Raw genomic sequence first — 24008 nt, forward strand, 5'->3', positions numbered from 1 at the left:
CGCGGGGTGTAGCGGGGGGAGCAGCGAAGGCGGCCCCGGCCCCCCCGGCGGGTCCCCCCCGGGCGGGTCCCCGCGCTCCCGCCTCCTGTTGTGCTGCGATCGTGCACTAACGGCAGCGAGGGACTCACCTTCCAACTTTGGGACTGTTCTTGGCGGCTGTGGCCTGGGAAATTTGAGTGTTTGACGGGCACTGGTGTTACCTCTCGGGGAGATTTTATATCGGTGGCTTTTTTTCCCCCCTTTCTTTTTTTTTTTTTCTTTTTTCCTTTTTTTTTTTTTTTTTTTTTTTCCGCTCCCTGCAAACCCTAAAATAAAGAAGGCGAAGCCTTTCCCGGGGCTGATTGGGGGTAAGGATGTGAAAGGGCCGCGGTTATAAAGCGCTGCTTGAAGCGGGCTCTCAATGCGTCTCTGAACTTGATCAGATTTTACGTTTCCTGCAGAGAGCCGGCGGCGAGCCTGAGACCTGCCCAATAGCCAGACTTGGGGGCTCAGCAAACCTCAGGATATTACAATTACAGCCATCTTTCTTTCTGCCTTTTATTTCCACTCTTGCTCCCCATAGTTCTTTGCAAGTGCTTTCCAGAACAGAAAATGAGTGGATTTATAGCGCTGTCTGCAACTGATAATTATTCCAAGGCAGAACGTTGCCTTTGCAAAATAAAATTAAAAAGAAAAGAAAAAGAAAAAAAGGAAGGAAAGGAAAAAAAGGAAAGGGGGAAAAAAAGGAAAGGGAAAAAAAAGCAGAGGAAAAAAAGGAAAGAAATAAAGAGAGAGCGGAGAAAACCGAAAAGATAAATGAGTGTAGAAAAAAAACCGGCTCAGGAGCCGCCGTTCTGGGCACGGCTCGGCGGGTCGGCGGGGAGCGGGGGACGGAGCCCCGCTGTCCGCGGAGCGGGGTGTGACCCCCCTCCCGGTCCTCCGACGGGAGCGAGGGGGGACAGACGGGGCTGGGCTCTGCCGGCGGGGGGACCCCGGCCCGGTCACGCCGCGCCCCCGGGGCTGGGGGGCAGGAGCGGGCTCTCCCCGCGCTCAGCCGGTAAACATAAAAGCAAATAGAAAAATAAAATTAAAAAAATAATAATTAAAATAGAAAATAAACTGGAAACAGCTACGGCTTTATCTCGTGGGGGGTTTTTTAATTTATTATTACTATTATTATTTCGTTTTTGAATCAACGCGGCGGCTTTTCAGAGCGGCTTTTACGCTTCCCCGCCGCGCCGCCCGGGGCAAGCGTCCCGCACGGCGCGGGGCGGCGCTGGGAGGGCACGGGCGGCGGGACGCGGCGGGACACGCGAGGAGGGGGCGGCGGGGCCGGGACGGGGGGACACGTAGGGCGCGGGGGCTCCGCGGGGCTCCCGCCGCCCCCCGGGCCCGTCCCGCGGCCCCCCCTCAGCCGCCCCCGCTCTACCTGCGGGGCGCCCGAGCCCAATCAGCGGCGGCGGCGGCGCGGGGCGCGTGCCAATCAAGCGCGGCGCGGCCAATGGCGCGGCGGGCGGCGGGTCAGGTGACCGGCGGCGCGCGGCTCCCCATTGGCGCGGCGCGGCCTGGCCCCGGAGTTGGTTTTATGTGCGAGGCGCGGGCGGGCGCCCCGTCAGTGCCCCGACGGCGCGGAGCCGGAGTGCGGCCGCGCTGCGCCTCCTCGCCCTGCTGCGCCGCCCTGCCCGGCCCGGCCCGGCCCAGTCCGGCCCGGCGCGGGGGGCGGGCGCCTCTGGGGGCGGGTGGCTGTTTTGGCGCTGGTTGTTGGTTTTTTTTGTTGTTGTTGTTGTTTTGGTTTCGGCCGGGGGGTGCTTGCCTCGCTGCCCGCCCGCGGCCGGGGCCGCGCTTGCCCGCAGCGGGGGGGTGGGGGGGTACGTTTTGGGGTGGTTTTGTACTTTTTTGGGGGCGGGCGGGAGGAGGAGGAGGGGGGGCGGGCAGGCTGCCGCCGCGCCGACGGCCCCGCGCCCATGACGATGCTGCTGGACGGAGGGCCGCAGTTCCCGGCGCTGGGGGTGGGCGGCTTCGCGGCGCCCCGGCACCACGAGATGCCGGGTCGCGACGCCGCCGCTGCCGGTATGGGGCTGGGCCCCTTCGGGGACTCCTCGCACGCCGCCGCCTTCAAGCTGAACGCGGCCCCGCACGACCTCGCCGCCGGGCAGAGCTCGGCGTTCACGCCGCAGGCGCCGGGCTACGCCAGCGCCCTGGGCCACCACCACCACCACCACCACGCCGGCCAGGTGCCCTCGTACGGCGGGGCCGCCGCTTTCAACTCCACACGCGACTTTCTGTTCCGCAACCGCGGCTCCGGCATCGCGGACGCCGCCTCCGGCACGGCGCAGCACGGGCTCTTCGGCGGCTCCCCCGGCGGCTTGCACGGCCCCGGCGGCATCCCGGACACCCCGGGATACCTGCTCTTCCCGGGGCTCCACGAGCAGAGCCCGAGCCACACGTCCCCCAACGGGCATGTGGACAACGGGCAGATGCACCTGGGGCTGCGCGGGGACCTCTTCGGGCGGCCGGATCCCTACCGGGCCGTCTCCAGCCCCCGCACGGACCCTTACGCCGGCGCCCAGTTCCACAACTACAACCACATGAACATGAATATGGGCATGAACGTGGCGGCCCACCACCACCACCATCACCACCACGGCCCCGGGGCTTTCTTTCGGTACATGCGCCAGCCCATCAAGCAAGAATTGTCCTGCAAGTGGCTCGACGAGAGCCAGCTCAGCCGGCCCAAGAAGAGCTGCGACAGGACTTTCAGCACCATGCACGAGCTGGTGACCCATGTCACCATGGAGCATGTCGGAGGGCCGGAGCAGAACAACCACATCTGCTACTGGGACGAGTGTCCGCGGGAAGGCAAGTCCTTCAAGGCGAAATACAAACTGGTGAACCACATTCGGGTGCACACGGGCGAGAAGCCCTTCCCCTGCCCCTTCCCGGGCTGCGGCAAGATCTTTGCCCGCTCCGAGAATCTCAAGATTCACAAGCGGACGCACACAGGTAAGGCCCGTGTCCATGTGTCTTTCCCACCCGGGACGCGGGGCTTTGTGGGGCTCCGCGGGGCTGCGGGGACGGGCCGGCCGAGCGCGGGGTGCGCGGCGCTGCCGCCGCTTTCGGCCTTCTGCGCGCCTCTGCAGAGGGAACCATAGAAATGCTAATGAAATCTCATTTTCGGTGACTTCCGCTCCTTTTTTTATTTTATTTTTAGGCCTGATTGGCATCTATCCTAATTAAATCAGCGATACTTTTGTCAAAGTATTTTTATTTGCAGCCCTGAGTTTCCTTCAGCCCTCCCGCACGGGTGGAGGGGAAGAGAGGGGGAAGGCTGGAAGCAAACGTATTTTGGCTTGTATCCTGGAGTACGTCTTGTAAAGCTGTCCGAGCCGCTGAATTTATCTCGGGTCTTCTCCCTCTCCGAGCTCGCCCAGCCGCCTTCCCTGCCGGAGCCCAGCGTGGGCCTGGCGGGAGGTGAGTTAAAAGTAACGAAGGCTGATCCAAATTTACCCAACACGTAACGAACCTTTCTGTCCATCTTCCCCTTCTTCATTTGTTGTGGTGCTTGTGCATCCCTAAGGCGGGGTGAGCGGGGCAGATGTTGTCCTGGGAGGAGGCAGGTGGGGATGGAGCGGGGAACGGCCCGCCTTCACCCTCTCTAAATTTCACAGGTGAGAAGCCTTTCAAGTGCGAGTTTGAGGGCTGCGACAGGCGCTTCGCCAACAGCAGTGACAGGAAGAAACACATGCACGTCCACACCTCGGACAAGCCCTACATCTGCAAGGTGTGCGACAAATCCTACACCCACCCCAGCTCACTTAGGAAACACATGAAGGTAAATCACCCCAGTGCTCCAGTCCTTTCCTCCCTGAGCAGGGATGCTGAGCCGCTGCTGTGCTCAGGGCTCATTTCCCTGGAGCAGGGCAGAGCTGAGCTCCGTGCTCCTGGCATGGCCCAGGCAGTCCCCAGTGTCTGGGCCGTGGCTGGAGCACAGCCCGGGGAAATGGCGTAGTTTCTTTTTGTGCTCCCACTGGTGCAAGTGCTGCCTGGTTTGCAGAGTGTGGCTTGGTGCTGGAAGGCCGTGCAAGTGCAACCTGGCCTGTGGCTGCAGGCCCCCATGCTGGGACATGGCAGCCCCTGTGCTGGGATGCTGCAGCCCCCCACGCCAGGATGCTGCAGCCAAATGCCCAGGAGCCGAGGCAGGCATTTGCTGCTGGTGCTCAGTGGCCAGCCAGGCATGAACCGCCTGATTGCCGGGCACGACCGAGCTGCTGGACCACATTGTCCCTCTTGCATGGAGGAACACCCCAGCCTGGCTGAGCAAGGTGGTGGGGACCCTGAGCTCGCTCCCATCTCTGCCTCTTGGTTTTAGGTGCACGAATCCCAGGGGTCGGACTCTTCCCCTGCAGCCAGTTCGGGGTACGAGTCCTCCACCCCCCCTGCGGTGGGCTCCGCCGGCAGTAAGGACTCCACTAAAACGCCGCCGGCCGCCCTGCAGAGTAACCCCGGCCACAACCCTGGACTGCCCCCCAATTTTAATGAGTGGTATGTGTGAAGGCAGCTGCTGCCCGGCCACAGACTGGACCAAATGCATTGGGAACGAGGAAAAAAAAAGGACGAACCAAGCCAACTGCAGCTCGCTCCCATGGAAATGGAGTTTCCACACCGACGACCGCATAGGGCTACACCTAGTTAACTGCCAGGATCCAGAGGGGGGTCTTTTATTATTATATTATAATTATTACTATTTTTTTGCAAGCCCAGACGCTGGACTAGCCATGTCCTTTTCTCAGGATTAGATTTCTTTTTTTTGTTGTCATTTTTTTCAGTCGCAATCGTTTCTTTGATTTTTTTTTCCCCCTCCTTGCCCGAGTCCTTCTTCTGCCAATTCCCCACTATTTTTTTATTCCTAATTTGTTTTGTTTTTCCTTCTTTCGGTGGGATGTTGACATGAGGATGAAAATTCTCCTTCGCCTTAGTGGTGATTGTTTAAACTTACAGTCTTAAACCGTGCCAAAGTCCTGTTATGTCTTGAACTTTCCTTTCTAGCTCTCCTGCTGCTTCTTTCTCTGATCTCTTTCTCCTTCTCTCTCTCCAAGCATTACACTTGTGAATGTATTCTCGTCTGATGGGGTCGGTCAGTATTTTTCAGGATGAGGATGTGGTGTTTATTCTGCCCAGATTGTGACGTTTAGTATAACAGTTGCCTTTTTGTAATAACTTTTTTTGTAAATACATACCCATGATGCCATATTTATCGTTCGTAATTTAATTATTGATACAAAGTGCCGGGAACTGAACAATATTTATGGGGGAGAAAAAATTGTTTTCTAACAAAAAAAATACAAACAAAAAAAAATTCCAACTCTGTACAGCTTTTGGTTATAACTGCTTTAGCATTAAAAGTTTATTGTTTTGGAAAGAGCCGTTTTTGACCTCCTCCGGGGGACGGGGCAGCCGCGGGTGCCGTCGCGGGCCCGGTTGGCGCTGCCGCCCGGGCCGGGCCGTTGTTTTCGAGCTGGCGATGCCGGGTGAAGCCGCCTCCTCGCCGCCGCTCTTTTCTCGTGTCCCTTTGTCCCCGCCCTCCGCCGCCCGGCAGTTTCGCTCCCCCGCCACCTTCCCGAGCCGACCGATCTCGGGGCGCGGCGCCGCCGAGGGAGAGCAGCGCCGGGGGCAGCGCGGCCGCCTCGACGGGGAGGTCCCGACGGTGAGTACCGGGGCGGCGCAGTGCCCGGCGCCGCTTGGATGTAGCGCTGGGATGTGGGGGCCGGCCAACCTTGCGGGACCGGCACCGGGCTGCATGCCGGGGGGGGACCGGGGCGACCTCGCGGTGGGCAGGACTTTCTCCGTTATCGTCTGGTTTGTTTTGTTTTCCTTTATTTCTGACTAGGATGCGGAAAAGCCTCCCCGTCCTCAGGAGGAAAAGGGGTCGAGCGGAGACATCTCATCCGAGAAACTTCTCCTCTGGCGCCACACAGGAGCTCCAAGCAACCAGAGAGACGGTGGAAACCGTCCCTCCTCGGCAAACCTCTGTGTCCCGGTGGCCTCGGCGGGCCGGACGGAGGTGCCGCAGGGGATACTCAGGTCCTCCCGCCCCGGCGGAGCGCGGCCGGTGCTCCCCTCCAGCGCGGCCAGCCCGGGCGTGCGGCTCCGCAGCTGCATCTTCCCTCCGATCCGCACCTCCCCTGACCGGGGGAGACCCCAGACAGGCCCCCTCTTGAACTTGACTGGGGGCACAGGGGAAGGCCGGGGTGGCCCCTCCTGCCTGCCGCAGGGGCCGCTCGGGCGAGTAACCCGCGGAGCCTTGCATGCTTTAAAATTCACGTTTGAACAAATCTACCCTCTCCTTTTTCCCAAGGAAAAAAAAAAAGGGGGGAAAAAAAGGTTTCTCGCACAGGAGAAAGGTGAATCGCAGCCTCTGCAGCTGCACATCTAAAAAAAAAAAATAAAAAATAAATCCCTCCAGCTCCTCACTGGCCACTTAAAATAGTTCCCTTCGAGGTGTCCCAGCTGGACATGGATCTCTGCTTCTTTTTTGCTGTGAAGTCTTTCTCTCGCTGTGCGCAGAGCCGAGCCCGGGGCTGGACGCGGAGCGCTGCCGGCCCGGGCCCTTCCCGGGGGGCGAGCGGGGCCACCCCGCCCCGCGGCGGGCGAGGAGCAGCGGAGCCGCCGGGCGCCGTCGGGTTTTCCTCGGACACCCACCTGGGTCGCGTCTGCGTCGCTCCGGACCGCGCCAGGCTTGGAAACGTGCCGGTAGGCTCGGTTTCGTTACTGCTTTGCTCGGACCCGGGGAGGCGCGGGGCGCGCAGGGCTCCGCGGGGGCGCAGGGCTGGCGACGGCTGCTGCTGTCGGTCCCCAAAACGCCGTCCCAGAGTGGGGGGCTCTGCTGTGGCCGGGGTTGTCCTTTCTGGCTCCGCAGTGGCTCTGGCTGGTTCCCGGGGCCCTCGGGCCGTGCTGGCGTACTTGCCCTCCTGCCTGCCCCCGCAGTTGCTTCCTTCCTTTGACTGGCAGCACTGCCCCTGCCATTTTTATTGCCAGGAATTTAAACCAGCATCCTGGCTCATTTGGCTTCCCGTGGGTCGCCAGTCAGTCCCCCACCCTGGGACCTCCCCATCCAGGCAGGGCTTGCTACCAGTATGGGGAAGAGTGGAGCAAACTGTTGATTGTACCCCACTGAGGTCCAGGGTCCCCCCATCCCACTCTGCAGCCCCCCCCAAAATGGGGCATGGATGGGCAGGTGCAGCTGGGGTGGGGGTGTGTGTGGTATGGGATGAAGGAATGGATTTGGGATGGATGCAAAAAGGGCTGAGGACCTCTTTGGCTCTGAAATGCTTGCAGAGCACAGAGTTCAGCACCAGCACCATGAGATGGGGCAGGAAGGCCATGTCCCTCGAGCATGGTACACTGTGCTGGTGGGTGCTGCTGGCCCCGAGACTTTGGGGATGAAGGCCAGGGAAGAGCTGTCTCACCCTGCAGCTGAGTCCTCAGCTCTCATGGTCAAATAAGAAGGGCTTTTCTGTAAAAAGAAGCAAAAAGTCTCTGTTCCTCACCCGTGCTAATTGCAGGGAGATATAGAGAGTCCTGGAGTGGGAAAGGTCCTTTTTCCCAGATTTCTTAGGCTGGTTTTGTGAGCTGGGGAGAGACAGCTCATGATTTTCAAAGCCAGGGCCTGGCAGTAGGGACCTGTGGGCATTCCCTGTGCTCACAGCTTGGACAAAAGCGTTACAGAGCCAGCCAGGGCAGAACAGCGCTGGCAGGGCAGGTGCCATGTTAGCTCAGCTTTTAGTGTGTCATAATAATGGGACTTGTGTCACACCCCAGAAAAATCCCAGGACTGGTCACAAAAAGGGGACGTATTCTGCTGTCCTCTCCCAGACTGGCAGTTCCCTTGAAGTTGCTGTGCTTGCTTGTATGAGCAGGATTAGGTGGATTTGTCCCCACATAAACAGAACTCAGGATGGTTTTCTAAAAGGGGTAATGTTGATTCATTGTGCTATAACGAATCTAAGCAGAGGCAGGCGATGAGCTGGAGCCATTCCTTCTCTACCACGCTTTATGAGCCATGAATATTTTGATTCCTTTGGTGTCATTGTTTTTGCATATCTGTCTCTGTGTCTGGTGTAATCCTCTGAAAAGAATATTTTTTTTTTCAAGCTTTGTGCGTGCCATTAGCAGCTAGTGGTTGCACACAGTGTGAAGGCAGAGTCCTGAAGGCATTTTGATCAGGTTGTGTTCAAGTATCTCAGCGTTATGACACCAGGAATTAAGTTCCTATAGTAACTCTGTTGGCTGTAAAGCTCCAAAGCAGTGGATAGGGTGTAGTATTCTGTGTTTGCATTTTATTTTTTTAATATAATGTTCCCAGATTAAAAGCACCACACACTAACCTTTCTCCTCTTATAGCTGAGCCTAACTTTCACGACTGTTTCATAAACCATCCCTGTTATTTATGCTGTTAGTATGATCAGCTGTAAGGAAAATATTTCTGCAGAGGTGCACTCTGGGTCTGGAAAAGTAAAACTCCAGAGAAAACTAATATTCTTTGAGAAATCTAATTTTATTATAGAGTGTCCAGAAGGAAATAGTTCGTAACGTACTGACTATGACTACTCTGTACATCCCCTGAACTGAAATGTTTGGTTAACCTTTCTATGCCATTTGTATGGGATAAAAATATAATTTATGTCTTGCAAGTGCCTGCTCACCTGAACGTAACTGCAAGCAGTAAAAATACTTTTGTAAGAGCTTACAGTGGTGAGAATGGCAAAGCAAGGACCTGCCCTGCAGACTTGATAGGAGGCTGTTTAGGATGGCTTTGCAGACATCTGTTCTGCAGGAGTCGTGAAAAAACCCTCTGCAGGATCCGGGGGAGGCACTTGACTAAGGAGGCACAGGTATATTTTAATATTAAGATGCTAATTTTATTCTCAGTAAAGAAGGTTGTGTGCTGCTTAGGTTTTCTTTTAGCTGACACTTCAGTAGTGTTTCTCCATTTCAAATGTTCGTGTGAAAAGAAACTTTATTAAAAAGGGCTGGGGGAAAAAAAAAAAAGAGTTTAGCTGAATGATTTTGTTTTGGCAACTTGTTCAATAGTGGCAGCTTTGAAATTGCCAAAGCTCGACTTTGAAATGGTTGAATGGCTGATACGTGAAGTTTCTGTTGAGGGAGACCCAGCCTGCATGCTGGGGATTTTTTCCTGTGCATGCTGAGCGAGGTAGCCTGACCTGGGACATTGGGGAAACTTGGAGAGGGGAAAAGTCACCGGTGGTCCTGCTGGCTGGGAGGAGGCTGGGGAAGCTGCAGACGCTTAATGGCAAGGATCATAAAGGATACATGCAGAATAGGGCTATTCCCTTGTTTTTGCTGTTTTTCAGAGCATCATATAATCCCAGTTTAGGCCTGTGCTAGTCCTGCAGCTACAAAATGGCTCTTGGTGAGGTTTTGGGGCACTTGGTGTGGTGGAGCAAGGGGCTGGGCAGAGATTCCGAAGCTTTCCAGGCGGCTTTGCCCTACCTGGCTTCCAGTACCTCCATCTCTGTTGTTCAGGCAGAAACTGGTCTGTGGGCAGGACGAAAGTGGAACATCGTCAGGGTTTGGTGTGGGGGTAAAAGGTGTGTTGCTCTGCAGCCTGTGCTGGGACTGTGCCCCAGCAGGTGCCGGGTGTCACCGCTCCCTGTGCTCCAGAGGGAGCTGGGTGGGATTTTGGAGCAGAAATGAGTGTTGGGCTTTATTCACAGGCGGATACCTTTAGCTGGGAGGGTCACAGCAGGGGAGAAAACACTGGGATTTTGGTTTCTGCTAGCCATGGGCTCGCTGTATTTGTATGCCACAGAGAATAACCACTTTGGAAAATGTACCTGCAGCCAGAAAGGCTCAAGAGGCAGTGCGTTAGCATATAGTCTTTGCTTTAAATAAAATCACCCACTTATTTATATCATCTTTAAATTCCCCTCAGTTTCAGTAAGACATTATTTCAGTGCAAAATCTGGTGTTTGTATTTTTTTTTAAAGTAATTTTTTTCTGCTTTCTGTAGTTTACATAGCATGATTCTTCTGTTTTGAGCAAGAAGATATTGTTTTTTCATTCACTTTTTTCCTTATTTTAATTTTTTCCTGTTTATTCTTTAGCTGTGTTAATAGAATGACATTGAATTTAAGCTTTCCACCCCTTCAGTGTGTTCTCACTGAAAATAAACATTTTTTTTGTTTGCATTTAGCACCCTATTAAATCCATGGACTTGAACTTCTCAGGGATTATTGATAAACTCAAGAAAAAAGTAAAGCTTGTGTTGAGATTGGTGAAACTCCTTCTTAACTATAGGAAAAATCTTAATTTGGACTTAAATATTATATTTAATTAAAAGAAAAATCTTTGTGCAGCAGATGGTGTGACTAAAGTTTCTCTGACGTATGTTGAGTGCAGAATTTGCAAGGACTGGACTCTGGTCACTCACTTGGTACAAGGGCTCCTGGTGCTGAGGAAGGCAGATGTTCCCCAGAATACTCATTTTCCCCATAATATTTACTTTTACTAGAAAGAAGATGCTGCAAGAATGTGCTGAAACTGCCAATCATAAATATTTAAAAATCATGTTCCAGGCACACTTGTAATGGACTTGCTCAATTTTACAAGATTATGAAAGGAAAAGAAAGTACACAATTTTTTTTCTTTTTCTGCTGTTTTTTTTTCAGTGCTGTGAGCCTCACTGTCCAGATTTTATTTTGCCTCTTTTTTCTTTCTTTTTTTTTTTCTTTTGGTGACACCTACAAGGCTAAAGGGGCATATATTTGTGTTTTAAAGTGGAGCTCAAATTTTTGTGTAATTTCATGATTCTAGAGCTTGACTTACATTTTTTAAAATGAGGCTATTTGCCAGTATTGTAAGAATTGACAAAACTGCAGCAGTAAAATATATATTTAATTTTTAATCTTGCAGAAGTATTTTAAAATAATACAGTAAGTGGAGTGATTTGCCTTAATGGCTTGGCACCACTTATTTTGTTTTTAAAATGAGATACCAATGTATCATTGCAATCTGCTCCTTTTTTTCTGTTTCCTTTTCATTCTTTGCTGATGCAGAAGACAGGCAAAGGACCAAAGGAGTTGAAACTGCCCCTCGAAGACCCTCCCTGTACCTTCAGGAGGACACTGGACTGAAATTAAAATAAAACCTCTCTGTTGCTGAGGACTTGATTTCAGAGGAGTTCCCTGACCCTTTCAAAAACCTTAAGCTGTAAATGTTTAAAAAAAAAAAAAGGAGAAGAAAATTTAAAAAAATTTTAAAACATTAGCTCCTTTTTTAAATTATGAGGTGACATAGGGAATTTTAGGAATTATGATTTGATAAAGAACTTACTGGGTCTCCAGCTGTGGGGCCGAGCTCTGCCAGCCTCGCCTCGCAGCCGTGGTCTCTCTGAATGTTTAATACACCAGAATGAGCCCTGCGAGCTATGCCATGATGTCTGTAGTCAGAGGACAGAGAAGAGTACAGTGGGCTCTTCTAAGCCTAGTAGTCTCAGGCTGTGATCAGTTTTTTAGAAATTTATAACTCAAACTCGAGAAATTTGTAACACAAACTTGAGCAACTGTAGCATTAAAGCAAAGTTCTTTGTTGTAATTGAATTTTCATCCAAGTTAGGAAAAAAAATTGTTCTAGAGAGAACAATAGTTTGTATCAGCACCTTAGTTTTATCACACTTATATTTCTAAATTTCATAATTTTGCTGTAGATTAATAAATAGTTTCTTTCCAGATTGACCATAAATTGCACTGAAAGAATTAAACCAGCATAAATGCCCCCTACAAAGTTTTAAATCACGTATGGATCAGTGAAACATTAATGTCCTGAAAATATATTTTCTTCTTTTCATTAATTTTCTGTTCTTAATCTCAAACAGTCTTTTACAAAAAAAGCTGTTTGTCAGTAGAGCAACACTAGTAAATTGTGCTCTGAGGAGAAGCTGATGCAAGGAAGGGGCATTGGAGAAATACTGCATTTCATAAACAAAATCACTAGAGCATTAGGAGAGCAAACATGTGGTTTTATGAACATAGTTATAAATATTTAAACATGCAAAATGAAAATGTTACTAAATATCTGGTTTTCATTATCTTTCGATGAACATTTTCATTCTTGGAAACATTGCTAGCTGTCTGCACAAAACAATCACCACCCCCCTCCCCAGAATGAATGATGTGTAATGTGAAAACGTGTTAAAATGCACAGTTGTTTGTAATATCTTCTACCAAAGTGGAAGACATTCTACCAAATTTGGTATTCTACTGAATCCCAAAGTATTCTTGCCCAACAAACAGGCAACCATCCTGCTTCTGTCAGCAACTCGCTTGCTAGATGTTATGAAAAATCTGAGGATGGTTTGGAAAATATAAGATGTCACTCAGCGAACTTGGAGTCGCGTCCTGCCATCCTTTCTCCAGTGAAATTCCTACAGAAGTCAACAAAAGATGTGGCTGCTGATTTTATCATTAGCAACGTATTATTTTGAAGTGTCAACAAGTGTGGAAAGCGTTCTGTGTGCCTCTGTGGAAGGGTCGGGAAGTTTGGGGTGGGAAGCCTGAGGTCCACCCCTTGGCCAGGCTTGGCGTGGGTGTGAGGCTGCACCTTTAAACAGGATGGTAGCAGGCAGAGGGAGGCACAGGTTGTGCAATTTAGCTTTTGTGAGTGGAGGCCTGTGAGAAAGCAGAGGCCACGCTGTGCATCACTGTTCATAATAAGGCAGGTGTCTGATTCCTCAGACCCAGCGTAGTCAGCCGTCGCTCTTGGCTTCGGTTCTCCCCCATCCGTGCGTCCCCACCAAGCTCCGACTGTGCCGCGTATGTCATGAAATAGGATGCCAGATGAAATATTTATTTATTTTTTTAAAGCACCGGGAAACCCATTTTATATTAGTCACATATTTAATCTTGACTGTGGTGAGGCTGTGCCATGCTGGGTGGAGGCACGGCCTCCGTGCGCTGGCACATCGGCACGCACGCGCGCGCTGTTTACTATTCCTCCTGCAGTTGCTCCCACCAATAAATCTGCACTTGCTGTAGCCAGGATGGAAATCTTTAAGACAAAGGACTTGAATGGGCAGTTTTTTATTGCTGTGATAGAGTAGAAGGCCCCAAGCTGGGGGCTAGTGCATGCATGAATGCTGCCCCCCTTGGCTTGGTACTGTCTCCTGCGAGCTCTATACCAAGTACCAGAGACTGTAAAGGGGAGAGGGCCCCAAGGCTGGTATTTCCCTATTTCAATTCTTGCTTCTCTGACTGCAGTAAATCCCAAAGAAATGATGGCTGAGAAGCAAACTTGGAGCAAGAGTGTGGAAGGGGAGGCTGTTGGGTAACGCAGGGGATGCCTGAGAGGGCAGCACAAAAACGTGGGAATGAGGAAAGGAGGAACAAAAGAGATGTGGGTTGGCGAAGGAGGAATAGTCTAGTGAAAGGCGGCCGGGCTGGTGCAGCAGCAAGGAGCTGCTCCTTGTCCCTGTGTGTGAATACATCCAGCTGAGCCTTTTGCATTTGCAGGCTGTTCAGGCAGAGCCCCCACAAAAGTGTGTGAGTCTCTGGAGACGTGCACAGGATTTGCCCTGTGGGAAGCAGCGTGTGGTGCTCGGGGTGAGGAACCCTCCACGCTACACAAGTTTTGGCTCCCAGGATGCAGCTGTGCGTGGCTGTTGGCCGGGTGCAGTGCGTGGGCACCGGCGGCGCCATTCCCGTGCCCGGGCTTTGGGATGTGGCTGGTGACGGAGTCCCTTGGCAAGCCAGACCCGAGCTGCGAGTGGGGAGGAACAGGCTGGCTTCACGCAGGCAGCTTTGTGCCCACCAGGCTCAGGACCAGAGGGACCCTTGGGGAGCTGTTGTTGCCCTCCTGCTCCCCCATGGCTCCCACTCCGCTGTGTTCCTGGAGGCCACAATGGGGTCCTGCCACGGGGGAGGGACTGGGGCTGGTTTCTCAGCAGCAGGAGCGATGGTGCTGTGCTCTATCCACTTACGTCAATGCAGACCTTTCCATGGACTCCAGTCTGGGTTGGATCAAGCCTTGCATGATTGTGGCCCTTGTGCATTTCAAAACTGTGTTAATCTATATCTGGATCCCAATGGGGGCACTATGGATGAGCTGAGCTCAAACAATCCTTGGCAGGAGGGACGGACTGGAGTTGGCAAGGATTTTTGTCCCATTATTGGTTACTCGGAGGAAGGAATGTACGCACCATTTTAATATATGACAACTTGAGGTCTGTCATCTTCAGCATATTAGAAAAGCCTCATTTTTAACAAATCCCAGAGTGTTTACTAGGCATCGTGATGCAGCTGGATTGAGACTGCAGGCTGGTCATGGGCAGAGGCGCAGGGTCTGCTCTGTGTCTCTTTAGGCATGGAGCAACTTCTCCTGCTGTTGGGTTGGCCCTGTGGGAGCCAGCAGCAGATCCTGGAGCTGCTCACCTCTTGCTCCCATCAGACCTTGGCAGCAGGAGAAATGGGAATATTGGGGCAGAAAAAAGCAGTTGCAGTGCAGCCTGTAGAGCAAACCATGCTGAAAGCTTTCCCCAACTAGTTAAATCTGCCTGCGTGTTCTCAGCAAGTTTAGCCAGGGGTTATTTACCAAGCTCAGAGGAAACTTGCCTGTCTGCACTAAAATCTCCAAATCATGTCCCAAAGACCCTGAGAGAGATTTTTCACACTCTCAGTCAGTTTGCTCTTTCCTCTAGTGAAAATTCCAGATGGGTGCTTGTGTTGAAAACTGGTTTGTATGAAGTCACACTTTTCGGCTTTCTTGTTCTGGGTTTCTAAAGTAGGAGAATTAAACTCATAAAGGTTTTTCAAGATTATTTAAACTTGTTGTATCAAGACCAAGAAATTAATCCAGATAACTTAGAAATGGCTAGGAGAGATGGAGAAAATATGTTTGGTGTTTTGTGTTGTTTGAACATTTTTTGTGGGTTTTTTTTGGTTTGTTTTTATTTTTGGGTTTTGGGTTTTTGGGGGGTTTTTTTGTTTTGTTTTTGTTTTGAAGGTGGAAGGAGTTTTAAAATATTTTTTTTTTATTTTACCAAGAATTATTTGTATTTTTATCAACCAAGAAACCATCCGAGCACTTAGCAAACTGTTCCTTTCAACAACATCCCCATAAAGTGAGAGTAGAAATAATCAACAAAAAGAATAGGTGTCAGTCTTAGACAGCCAACTGTGTTTCTGGGTAATCTAATGCCTTTTTAATATCTTGCTTTTAATGCAGCTCAGAGAATGGTTTGATGGACAAGGCACTGATGCTCAAGAGCCTGAGTTCAGTTGTTAGGGTTATGTCAAAAATTATTTTTCACAGACAACTGTAGTTGGAGCGTCAGCTTCCATTAAGTATTTTAAGGCCTCTGAGGTTCAGTGCTAGCAGACCATGTTTTGTAGCCTTTGGTTTGCTTCTGTGGCGACAAAAACAGAAGGTCTTTGGTTAACTTCTGACCACTGACATATTAAATGAAGATGAGCATTTGAGCAACATCAGTGATTTCAATTGACTCATCAATTGCCATTGCATAGCAGTCCTCATGTTTCACTTTGGTAACAAGCTGATCTGCCACATCTGATGCCAGCAATTCAGTCCTTCAAACAAATGACATGTTTGATAAAGAAATCTTTTAAAATTCATTATGCACTTTGGCTTTTGTCTTTCCTTTTAATACAGCATCTGTTGCAGCCGGGATACATTCCTTGATCGTTTCTGAGTCTGCAATTATTTTTATGCCTGCCCAGTGTCCCGGAGATGTGAAACGAAGCTGCCATGCTATGCTGCTGAGCCCTGAAACTCTACACAGACATTCAATTTAATCTCTTGGAACAGACTGCATTAAAGTAGTGTCATCAGTGCACACTTGTGATAAAAAGACGACATGAAGAAAGACAGTGAACTAAAAGGCCCTGCTTTTTTTCTGGGAAGAAAATGGGATATCTGTCCCTTCATTTGTTTCACGGATTCCTTGCGCAGCCATTTAAATTCAGCAGAAGTCTCCAAATGTCTAAACTTTATCCTGAGCATTTTTTTCAGTGCTGGAAAGGAATACAGTTAAGTGTTCCAGGGGGAATTTTATAGAAAATGCTATATGCAATGTTAATTACTTGGGATGGGGTCATACATTTTTCCATACAGAGCCAGTAGAGAAACAAATACAGGACTCGACGAGAAGTGATCTGCAGGGATCCACTGATCAGTGGCTCCAAAGGCTGGCAGAAGAATCACAAGGTCTTTAACCCAAAGTGCCCCCATGTGCCTTCATCCTGCTCCATGCCGGAGCTCTGTGAATAGCTGGAGCTGGAAGAAATGACAAACTTCTTGGGTGCCACAAGAGATTGCATCAGCATTACTGATCCTCACTCGGCTCGTTACTGAAAATGCATCAAGCAGCTATTTGGGTCAGACTGCTAAATTTGTAGACACGGAGTGTCAAGAAGCCTTTTTGTCAACTTGGTACCGTTTAGTGTTATTTGTCCTCAAGTTCAAAGCAATCCTGGCCTCAGACTTGTGATATTTTCTGCCCTTTCCCCTTTCTGTTGGCTCAGACCTCTTCCCTTTGAGGTCAACATCAAAATAAAGATGTATGTTTCCTCAGCCTGACCATGGCTCTGACTCTTTAGATCAGCAATCCTATAGTCCATATGTCTTCCCATCTGTCAACTGGCATTTGAAGCCAGCTTGCTCCTCTATTCTTTCAGACAAGTGTGAGAATCAGGAGTTTCTTTAATGACGGTTTCAGGCCTTAAAGCGTTTGCTAAGATACTACCTATTAAGATCCCTTGATGGCACCTTGAATAGAGATCAAAAGCAACTGAGTTCACTCCACAAATCTAATTCCGTCAGTCAGTTTAGGGCATTGAGAGAGGGGTGGGGAGGGCTCGGGAGGGCACCGCGCTCCTGCAGTTAGGAGACAGGCTTGGGAAGTCTGAGCTGGCGCTTCGAGGAGTGACAGAAAGCAGCAAACAAGAGCACTGCTAAATCCCTCCAGTGGTGGCTGCGCTCGAACTGCCAGGGCTCCTCAGGGTTGAAAAGCAGATCTGTACATCATGGGTTCATGGCTTTTCTTGCTCTGTGGTCTGGTGACAGCTTTTAGGATCTGAGCTGTGCCTGATCCAAACAAGCACTTTTTGGTGCTGCATTACTAGTACCTGTCTGTCTACGCCTTTGGCTGGGAGATGATTCAAAATCTGTTTGTCATAGAAACAAAAATCTGAAAGCACAAAATATTCTTCTCATTAATAATTATTACCAGGCTACAATTTGTCTGTTATACTTTGGAGAGCTGCTAATAATGGGGATCTGTGTGCTGCTTCACCACTGGGACTGCATGAAAGGCAGTTGGAGAGACGCTGCCCACACAGCATTATCACAGCTAAGTGGCCACTCTTTCTGAGGGCACAATTTGACTTTCAAACTCCCCTGTTCTTAATGCTTGTCAGGAGATGATGCAACACCCTTGGAATATTTGGGAAAGTGTTTGCTCCGGTGGTGCTTTTCTCCAAGTGAGTAGTACCATAGAGGAATTAGTGGGAAGCTGTGGGCATTAATTCAGGCCCAAAACCTGAAACTCAAAAGTCTTGTCGGCTGTGGGGGCTGGAAAGTGGGAAATGTGGTGGAGAGCATTCCCCAGGGAGCCTCCACAGCTAACAAACGTTTCTGTTTGTTTATGGGACCCAAATGTCTGAGAAGAGTTGGAAAGCCCCAGGATGTGGCTGAGTGCTGGAGGATGGTGTCACACTACTGACTGTCAAGTAAAACTTGACTCATTGGAGTCAAGGACACCATATGTCCTTAGATTTCTGTTGAAACCTGTTGAAGTGTGAGCATGAACCTGAAGTTCAGACACAGTTTTTCTTTGGCCTCAGTGTCTTTAACTGCAGTCATAATGTCACTTCTGCTCCCTGAGGGAAAACAGCTGCTCCGTCTTCTTGCTCTGGAGCCTCACTGCTTTCAAACTAGGTGGTTCATCAAAATTTGGGACATGCAGATTGTTTCCTTTTAAGAAGGGAAACAGAAATTACTTTGATACGATTATATGTTTTCACCAAGAAGATGCACCAGCTTCTGGACACTGCAGAAAGCAAAACATCAAGAGTCAGTTTGTTTTCCCACTCCAAGCCTCTTTCAGCCAGCTCAAAAGTGATCTCAATCTGAGATTGTCATTGGGCTTATTTAAATGCGCTTGGCTTTGTGCTCTTATTCTCTGCCTGTACTCTTGATCACCCACTGTTTTTCTTTTACAACCCCCACACAGTCTATTCTGTCTCTCTTTTACATGATGATACTCTGCCAAATTTGTCTTCATCACAGTCATTTTTAGTGTGAATCCATATCTGCCTTTTTAGGGGGTAGTAGCAACAGTGACGTAAACTTGTGGTTGAAGCAGAAGCTGCTATTGAGTTGGACAAAATAGGATGAATGCTGTATAAAAGCCTTCAGAGAGCTGTGAAATCTCCATCCTCTCTTCCTTGTTCTCCTGGGAACACTTGCACAAAGAGTATTTTTAATGTGAAGCAAAAAGGATTCTGACGAATACTCATTAACATTTTGTTTCTGCAAAGATACATGATTATCACAAGGCTGCAAGGGACATGTATTCAGTAAAGCTCTTAGATGTATGCTTAGTTTTATGTATATGCTTAAATCTTCCTGATGGCCCCTGCTTTGCTGAATAGGCATATTAACCAAGACAAAACCAGGTATTTGATGGAGCTGATTTCTACTGCTCAGGTATGATGCAGTGGGCTGTGATATAGGTCTCCAAACTCACTACATAATTGTGCTCTGTGAACAGTGAATCCTCTCATATATGTTGCAGCGAATTGGTTAAATTACACACCCACGATTCATTTGTATCCTAATTGTGAACAACAAACCATAACAGCAGGATTCAAGAGAGATTGGAAAGGGAAAAAACATCAGAGCCATCATGTGCTGTAGCTTGTTTTCAGCACGTGCCTTTTTCAGTGGGAGCACAGATGGAAAACATCCCGGCAAAGGTATTGCTACTCCATTACCACTTTGGAAGCTACCATGAATAAAGATCTGATATGGGCTGCAGTCCTTGTCAGACACTGGCTATATCCCTCAGGGCATATGCAGGCAGCCCCATTTCCTGCTGCCTGTTCCAAGCTGCTTAAACCCAGAACAGCTTGGTCAGGAAGAATTAATGCAGTAGCATGGTGGTGAGTCTCAGCTATTATCTTGTCTGAGGGCAGGAGAAAGTGTGTCTGCCTGTGCCTCTTCCTGCAGACATGTCACTGATATGTTCGTCTGCTGCTCTGAACGCCCTGTGGAAGGTGAAGTGCTGGGATTGCTTGGCTGTGTCATTAGATACTGCCCTAGATTCACTTAAGAGTAAAGATTTCCCATTTGTGCGAAAGAGGAGCATGTTTTGGCGGACACAATACGCAGCGGAAGTAACCAGACATGACAGAAGGGTTTCCAGACTTGGCTGGAGTTCTCATATCTTGTCACAGGGGGAACCATACACTCATTTTTCATGAGGTCCCCATTCTTCCTTTCAGCGGCTGTAATCCACTTTCTGTGCTGCTCTTTCCATGTGAAACCTTGGGTTCCTTTTAGCAGCTGTTTGGGTGGAATATAATGAAGTCTAACAGTTGGAAACAAAAAAAAAAAAAAAAAAAAGGTGGCATGGTCATAGCTGTTTCTTTCATGAAAATGAAATGGTCTGAAGATGGCTGTGTTTTATGTAGCTGAGTGTCATTTTGAGTCACTTGAAGCATACTGAAGCTTTGACACAATGTCACCAGGGACTGGAGTTTCTGTCACTGTGCAATGGATGGTTTGCTAAGAAGTTCATTAATGTACTACCTCTAAGTACTGCTGGAGCCTCAGGGTGTGATCCAGTGTGGACTTGGAAGTCCAGGTGTCTCTCCTGGAAATGAGAAGCTCCAGGTTCTGGTTCTTAATTACAGGATTTTCTGTTTTACCTACAAAGAGCGTTGAGAAGCAGAGGGCTGGCTCGAGGATGTCCATGACTACAGTGTTTAGGTGCTACAACCAAACAAGCCCATCAGGGTGGTGATTAGGCACTGGTTCTGAACCTCAGGGCAGGAGGGCAACAGAGTCAGGCTCCAATTGCTTCAACACAAATACTAATTCAAGTGGGCCTTTTGTCCCTGGAGGGCAGGGTGAGCAACTTCAGAATATGACAACTACTTAGTAATTGTCACTAAAAATCAGTCACCCAAGAAGAGCACTGTCTTCCTTAGACTAACGGGCCAAAAAAGATCCTGGTTTAACTTCAGGAGGGCCAGGGGAGTTACACTGCTGTTTTTTACATCCCCATTAATTTTGACTGTGCTGCAACAACAGGTTATTTAGTAACCTGTAATTGGGGGTATTTTTTCTAGATGATGGAAAGGTAGCTGTGTAATTAATGGACTGGGTAATATGTTCTAACAATAAGCCATACTGTGACTTGACTGTTAAATAGAATAATACTTCAGCAGAAAAAAACCCCAGAACATTTGCATTTAAGTCTGTTAGCGGAATAGAGCTCAGTATTTCTAAGAAAGCTGCATTTGACCTTTGGTGAAGACTGGAGATGGTAGCACCTGTTAGCAGTGAAGCAAATGAAGATGGTGTATCACTGCTATTTATATGACAGAGGCCGGGCATTATAAACATGTCACTTCTTGCACATCCTCAAGTGCACAGAGCTAGTCTAAAAAATGTGGAACTACAAATGGTTAAATCACACCCAGCATTTGACATAAGTACTATTTCTCAGCACGTAAGTAATGTGAATGTTATGTTGCACAAATACTTAGAGCTTCATTTACCCTCATCTTCTTTTCATTATTTGCAGGAGGTCTTGTTCTCTGATGGTGTCCTGAAAAACACAAAGTGGATATTATTCTTATCTCTGGTGCTGATATTTACTGCAGATAAATAGGCTCAGTAAAATGGGAACAAATGTTTGTTTCATAATCCTCCTGCAACTGCAGACTTCATTATATATGAAGAACACAGAGATTAAGTCTGCCATTTGCCAACAGCATGTTTTCAGTTTCCATTTATATAGTATTCACATGCAATGGTATATTAATATTAACTTGTACCTGGGCTGAAAAATATTTTTTTCCCTTCTTTGGTAAGATATAATGATTAATTATTGGTGTACACCCTCTAGCCTTTCAACCTGGCTGGGATTACCATTTTTTTCCCCATGCTATAGTTTCTAAAGTATTTTTTTCTCCTTAGTGGAGATGATGTTTGTACTGCAGTGAATTGGTCTTTACTTTGCCTCCTTAGAAGTTTTATATTTTTTAAATGTTTTCTGTACATGTGGCTGAGACCCCATTTCTGAAAATGGATTTCTTTTTATCACAAAATGCTATTATATCACATCTTAAGAGTTAAAGTTTTATCATAGTTAGATTCTATTTTCAGATAACATCGTGTGGAGACCATTTTCAAAAGCATTAACTCAAACCACAAGGATGCACACTGTTTTAAAATATGAGAATTCACACATGCTTTTTATTATAATGCACATAAAACTGGAGTATAATACAGTAGGCTTTGGCAATAAAACAGAGTAGTCAATATATAAATTTTATGCCTGGTTCTTTAAATGAATGAACTGCTTTTCTTGATGAATTGAGCATGAATGAGTAAAACCACAATGATATGATTAGATACTAAATCAATGGTTTTCTGGCAATTCAAAAATTGCATATCTAGTTCAGTGTTCCTTTTTTTTTTTGTTCCTGGGACAACTTGATAACCTTCTTGTATTAGCCAAACCACTAAAGAGGCATTGTCAGTCTCTTCAAGTTCACTATTGTTCTCAGAAAATCACTTCCTTAAGAAATATCCATATGTTGAGGGTCTCGTTTGTGCTTTGTGGGAAACAAAGTTATGGGTTAAATTCATTTAGTCTGTAACTCCATTGAAGCTATATTCAGCTGGCACAAATACCTCCTGATGGTTATAGTGTGTGTGTGTGGGTGAGTATGGCTTTGCCTTCTTTCTGCTGGCACAGGAAATGGGGAGCAGTCTGTAGTCAATAGGAAGAGTTGCAGGTCGGGGAGATTCCTCAGGGCTGAGATTTCGAGTTGAACCACTTCATACATTTGAAGCTTGGATTTGCATTTAGGAATATAAATGAGGTCAATGATTTTCTAAATGAGGTGAACAGCCAGATGACCTCCTTATGTAGACAGAGCCCCATATGTGTTTGTGGCAGGGAGAGACCGTTTTGATCTTAGAGGCACTGGGAAGAGAAAACACAGTTGGAGAGCTGGCATAAGCTAGACAAATCTCCAGTGGCTGGCAGGGAAGGAGTTAATCAGTCCCTTGGTACCAACTAGAGCAAGTCCTGTGCAGCAGGTAGTGATTTGTAGGAGAGTAGAGATGGGCCAGCTGGGAGAAATGAACTGATTGCTTTGGGGTGGGTGGGGGCTGTATAAAATACTGCCTTGGGAGAAGGGTTTGCTGCAGGGGCAGCTTTGCTTGGGGAGTTGTGTCTCAGCTGTTGTTACAGATTTAGGCAAGGTAAGCTATGTTTTGCACTTTTCTGTGAAGTCCTGCTGGTGCATCTAAAAGGGCTGAGGTGCTGCTTTTACAGTGAGGAGCTCCCTTATTTAAGGTGAGAGCAGAATGGTGGTGGTCCTCAGGCTCTGTGATATCTCCTTTTGGTGTTGCAATTCCTGTCAGAGAGGGTGGATTAGTTGGCTTGGGTGATGGACTGTGGGAATGGAGCTATGCCAGCAGCTGGCTGAGATAAACTCTCATGGGAAAAGATGTTTGTCCTGATACTCTGTTCTCTGACAATCTTCTGTAGTTGCTGGTCCTGTGCAAAAGTGATGTGAATTACTGATCAAGTGAGTGATTCCTAGAGGGGCAGAGGAATAGCAGCATTTTGTGTCCAGAGGGATGCTCTGGTGGGAGGTACAGCCCCTCCATACAAAGGATGAGTGCTGTGAGGAATGGGAATGTTAGCATTTAAGGCTGCAAGGGGTAAATCTGGCTAAGATGGTGAACCCTCCAAGGTGGAAAGAGCAGCTGCTGTAGAGGTGGTTGGAAAATGCAGAGTATTATGTGAGTCTCTTGCCTGGGCTGCGGGACAGGCTTGCTCTTGCTGTGGCAGAAGGGTCGGGGAAAACAGGGCAGCCCAGGGTGTTCCAGTGTGTGCAGCTGTGTTGTGGCTCACATCAGAGAGGGCTGAAATGAAGGGAGAGAGAAAACAAGCGGTGGAATTGAAGAAGGTGGCAGCACTGCCACAGTGGTGAGCTGGTGAGTGCAAGCTGCAGGCGTGTCTCAGATGGACTGGAAGAAAGAAAAGGAGACATGCGGCGTGTAGGGGAAAAAAAATGAATAAATACAAAAAATTTAAAAAGCTCAGTCAGAGAGGTCAGAGCTTGAAATGAGCCTGCCAGGAGTGGGGGTCCTGTCCCGGGGATCCTTAGCATCCAGAATCTGCCATGGCATGCACAGACCTCTGTCTGGTCCCTTTTCTTCCTCGCTAGCGTCTTCCCCCTCCCCCTCCTCCTTTGTCAGGCAACTCGTTAACACTTATTAGCAAGCATCTTCAAAAGGCCAGGAGGGGGGAAAGGATGGGAGAGGAGCTGAGATGGCTAAAGGAAATGATTAGGAGATTCCTTTTCCTTTCTGCCTATTCAAGCTTTAATGACCAGCCCTTGCTCTGTCTGTGCCCTGCATTGTTATCCAGCCCTACCCCGGGATCGCAGCAGCCCTGCTACCTCCGGCACCGACCCGCTCTGACATCTGGGGCACTGCGAGCGCCCAGAGCAGCTAACCTTTCTCATGCTGAGGGTGCTTACTAGGGCTTTACTCTTCCCTCTGCCCTTGGCATTGGTGCCAGTGCTGTGCCAGCACTGGTTGAGTCTCCTGCTGGTTCAGCCCTCCGAGTGTACCTTCCTAATCAGTGTCATCAGCGCTGGGCTGCCGCGCTGGGTCTGCCCTTCTGTGATCCTGCCTGGAGACTGATCTCTATTTATGTCTAAACATGGCTTGTAAATCCCGGGTAT

The 24008-nt window shown here is 48.7% G+C and overlaps 1 protein-coding gene and 1 long non-coding RNA gene across 4 annotated transcripts in view; one reads left to right on the plus strand and one right to left on the minus strand.

Annotated features, from left to right (window-relative positions):
* LOC135421499 (uncharacterized) overlaps positions 1-252 on the minus strand; it is a 29604-nt gene extending 29352 nt beyond the window's left edge. The window contains exon 1 of the long non-coding RNA XR_010434032.1: positions 129-252. This is a non-coding gene — a long non-coding RNA (uncharacterized LOC135421499). The remainder of the gene's footprint in view (positions 1-128) is intronic.
* Positions 253-1924: 1672 nt separating this feature from the next.
* ZIC3 (Zic family member 3) lies at positions 1925-16587 on the plus strand. 3 transcript variants are annotated; one of them, XR_010434033.1, is made up of 4 exons: positions 1925-2982; positions 3648-3811; positions 4349-6729; positions 15661-16587. XR_010434033.1 is itself a non-coding variant. In XM_064670060.1 (3 exons), exons 1-3 carry the CDS (start codon positions 1944-1946, stop codon positions 4529-4531), a joined length of 1386 nt encoding a protein of 461 aa, XP_064526130.1. In that variant the 5' UTR covers positions 1925-1943; the 3' UTR covers positions 4532-16587. The 3 variants fall into 3 exon arrangements, 2 of the variants coding, with proteins under 2 accessions (XP_064526130.1, XP_064526131.1); XM_064670060.1 differs by having other exon boundaries at positions 4349-16587; XM_064670061.1 differs by lacking the exons at positions 3648-3811; positions 4349-6729; positions 15661-16587 and adding an exon at positions 3254-3641.
* The last annotated feature ends 7421 nt before the right edge of the window (positions 16588-24008 follow it).

This window comes from Pseudopipra pipra, chromosome 13 (assembly GCF_036250125.1).
Source record: "Pseudopipra pipra isolate bDixPip1 chromosome 13, bDixPip1.hap1, whole genome shotgun sequence".
In the NCBI taxonomy this organism is placed as follows: domain Eukaryota; kingdom Metazoa; phylum Chordata; class Aves; order Passeriformes; family Pipridae; genus Pseudopipra; species Pseudopipra pipra.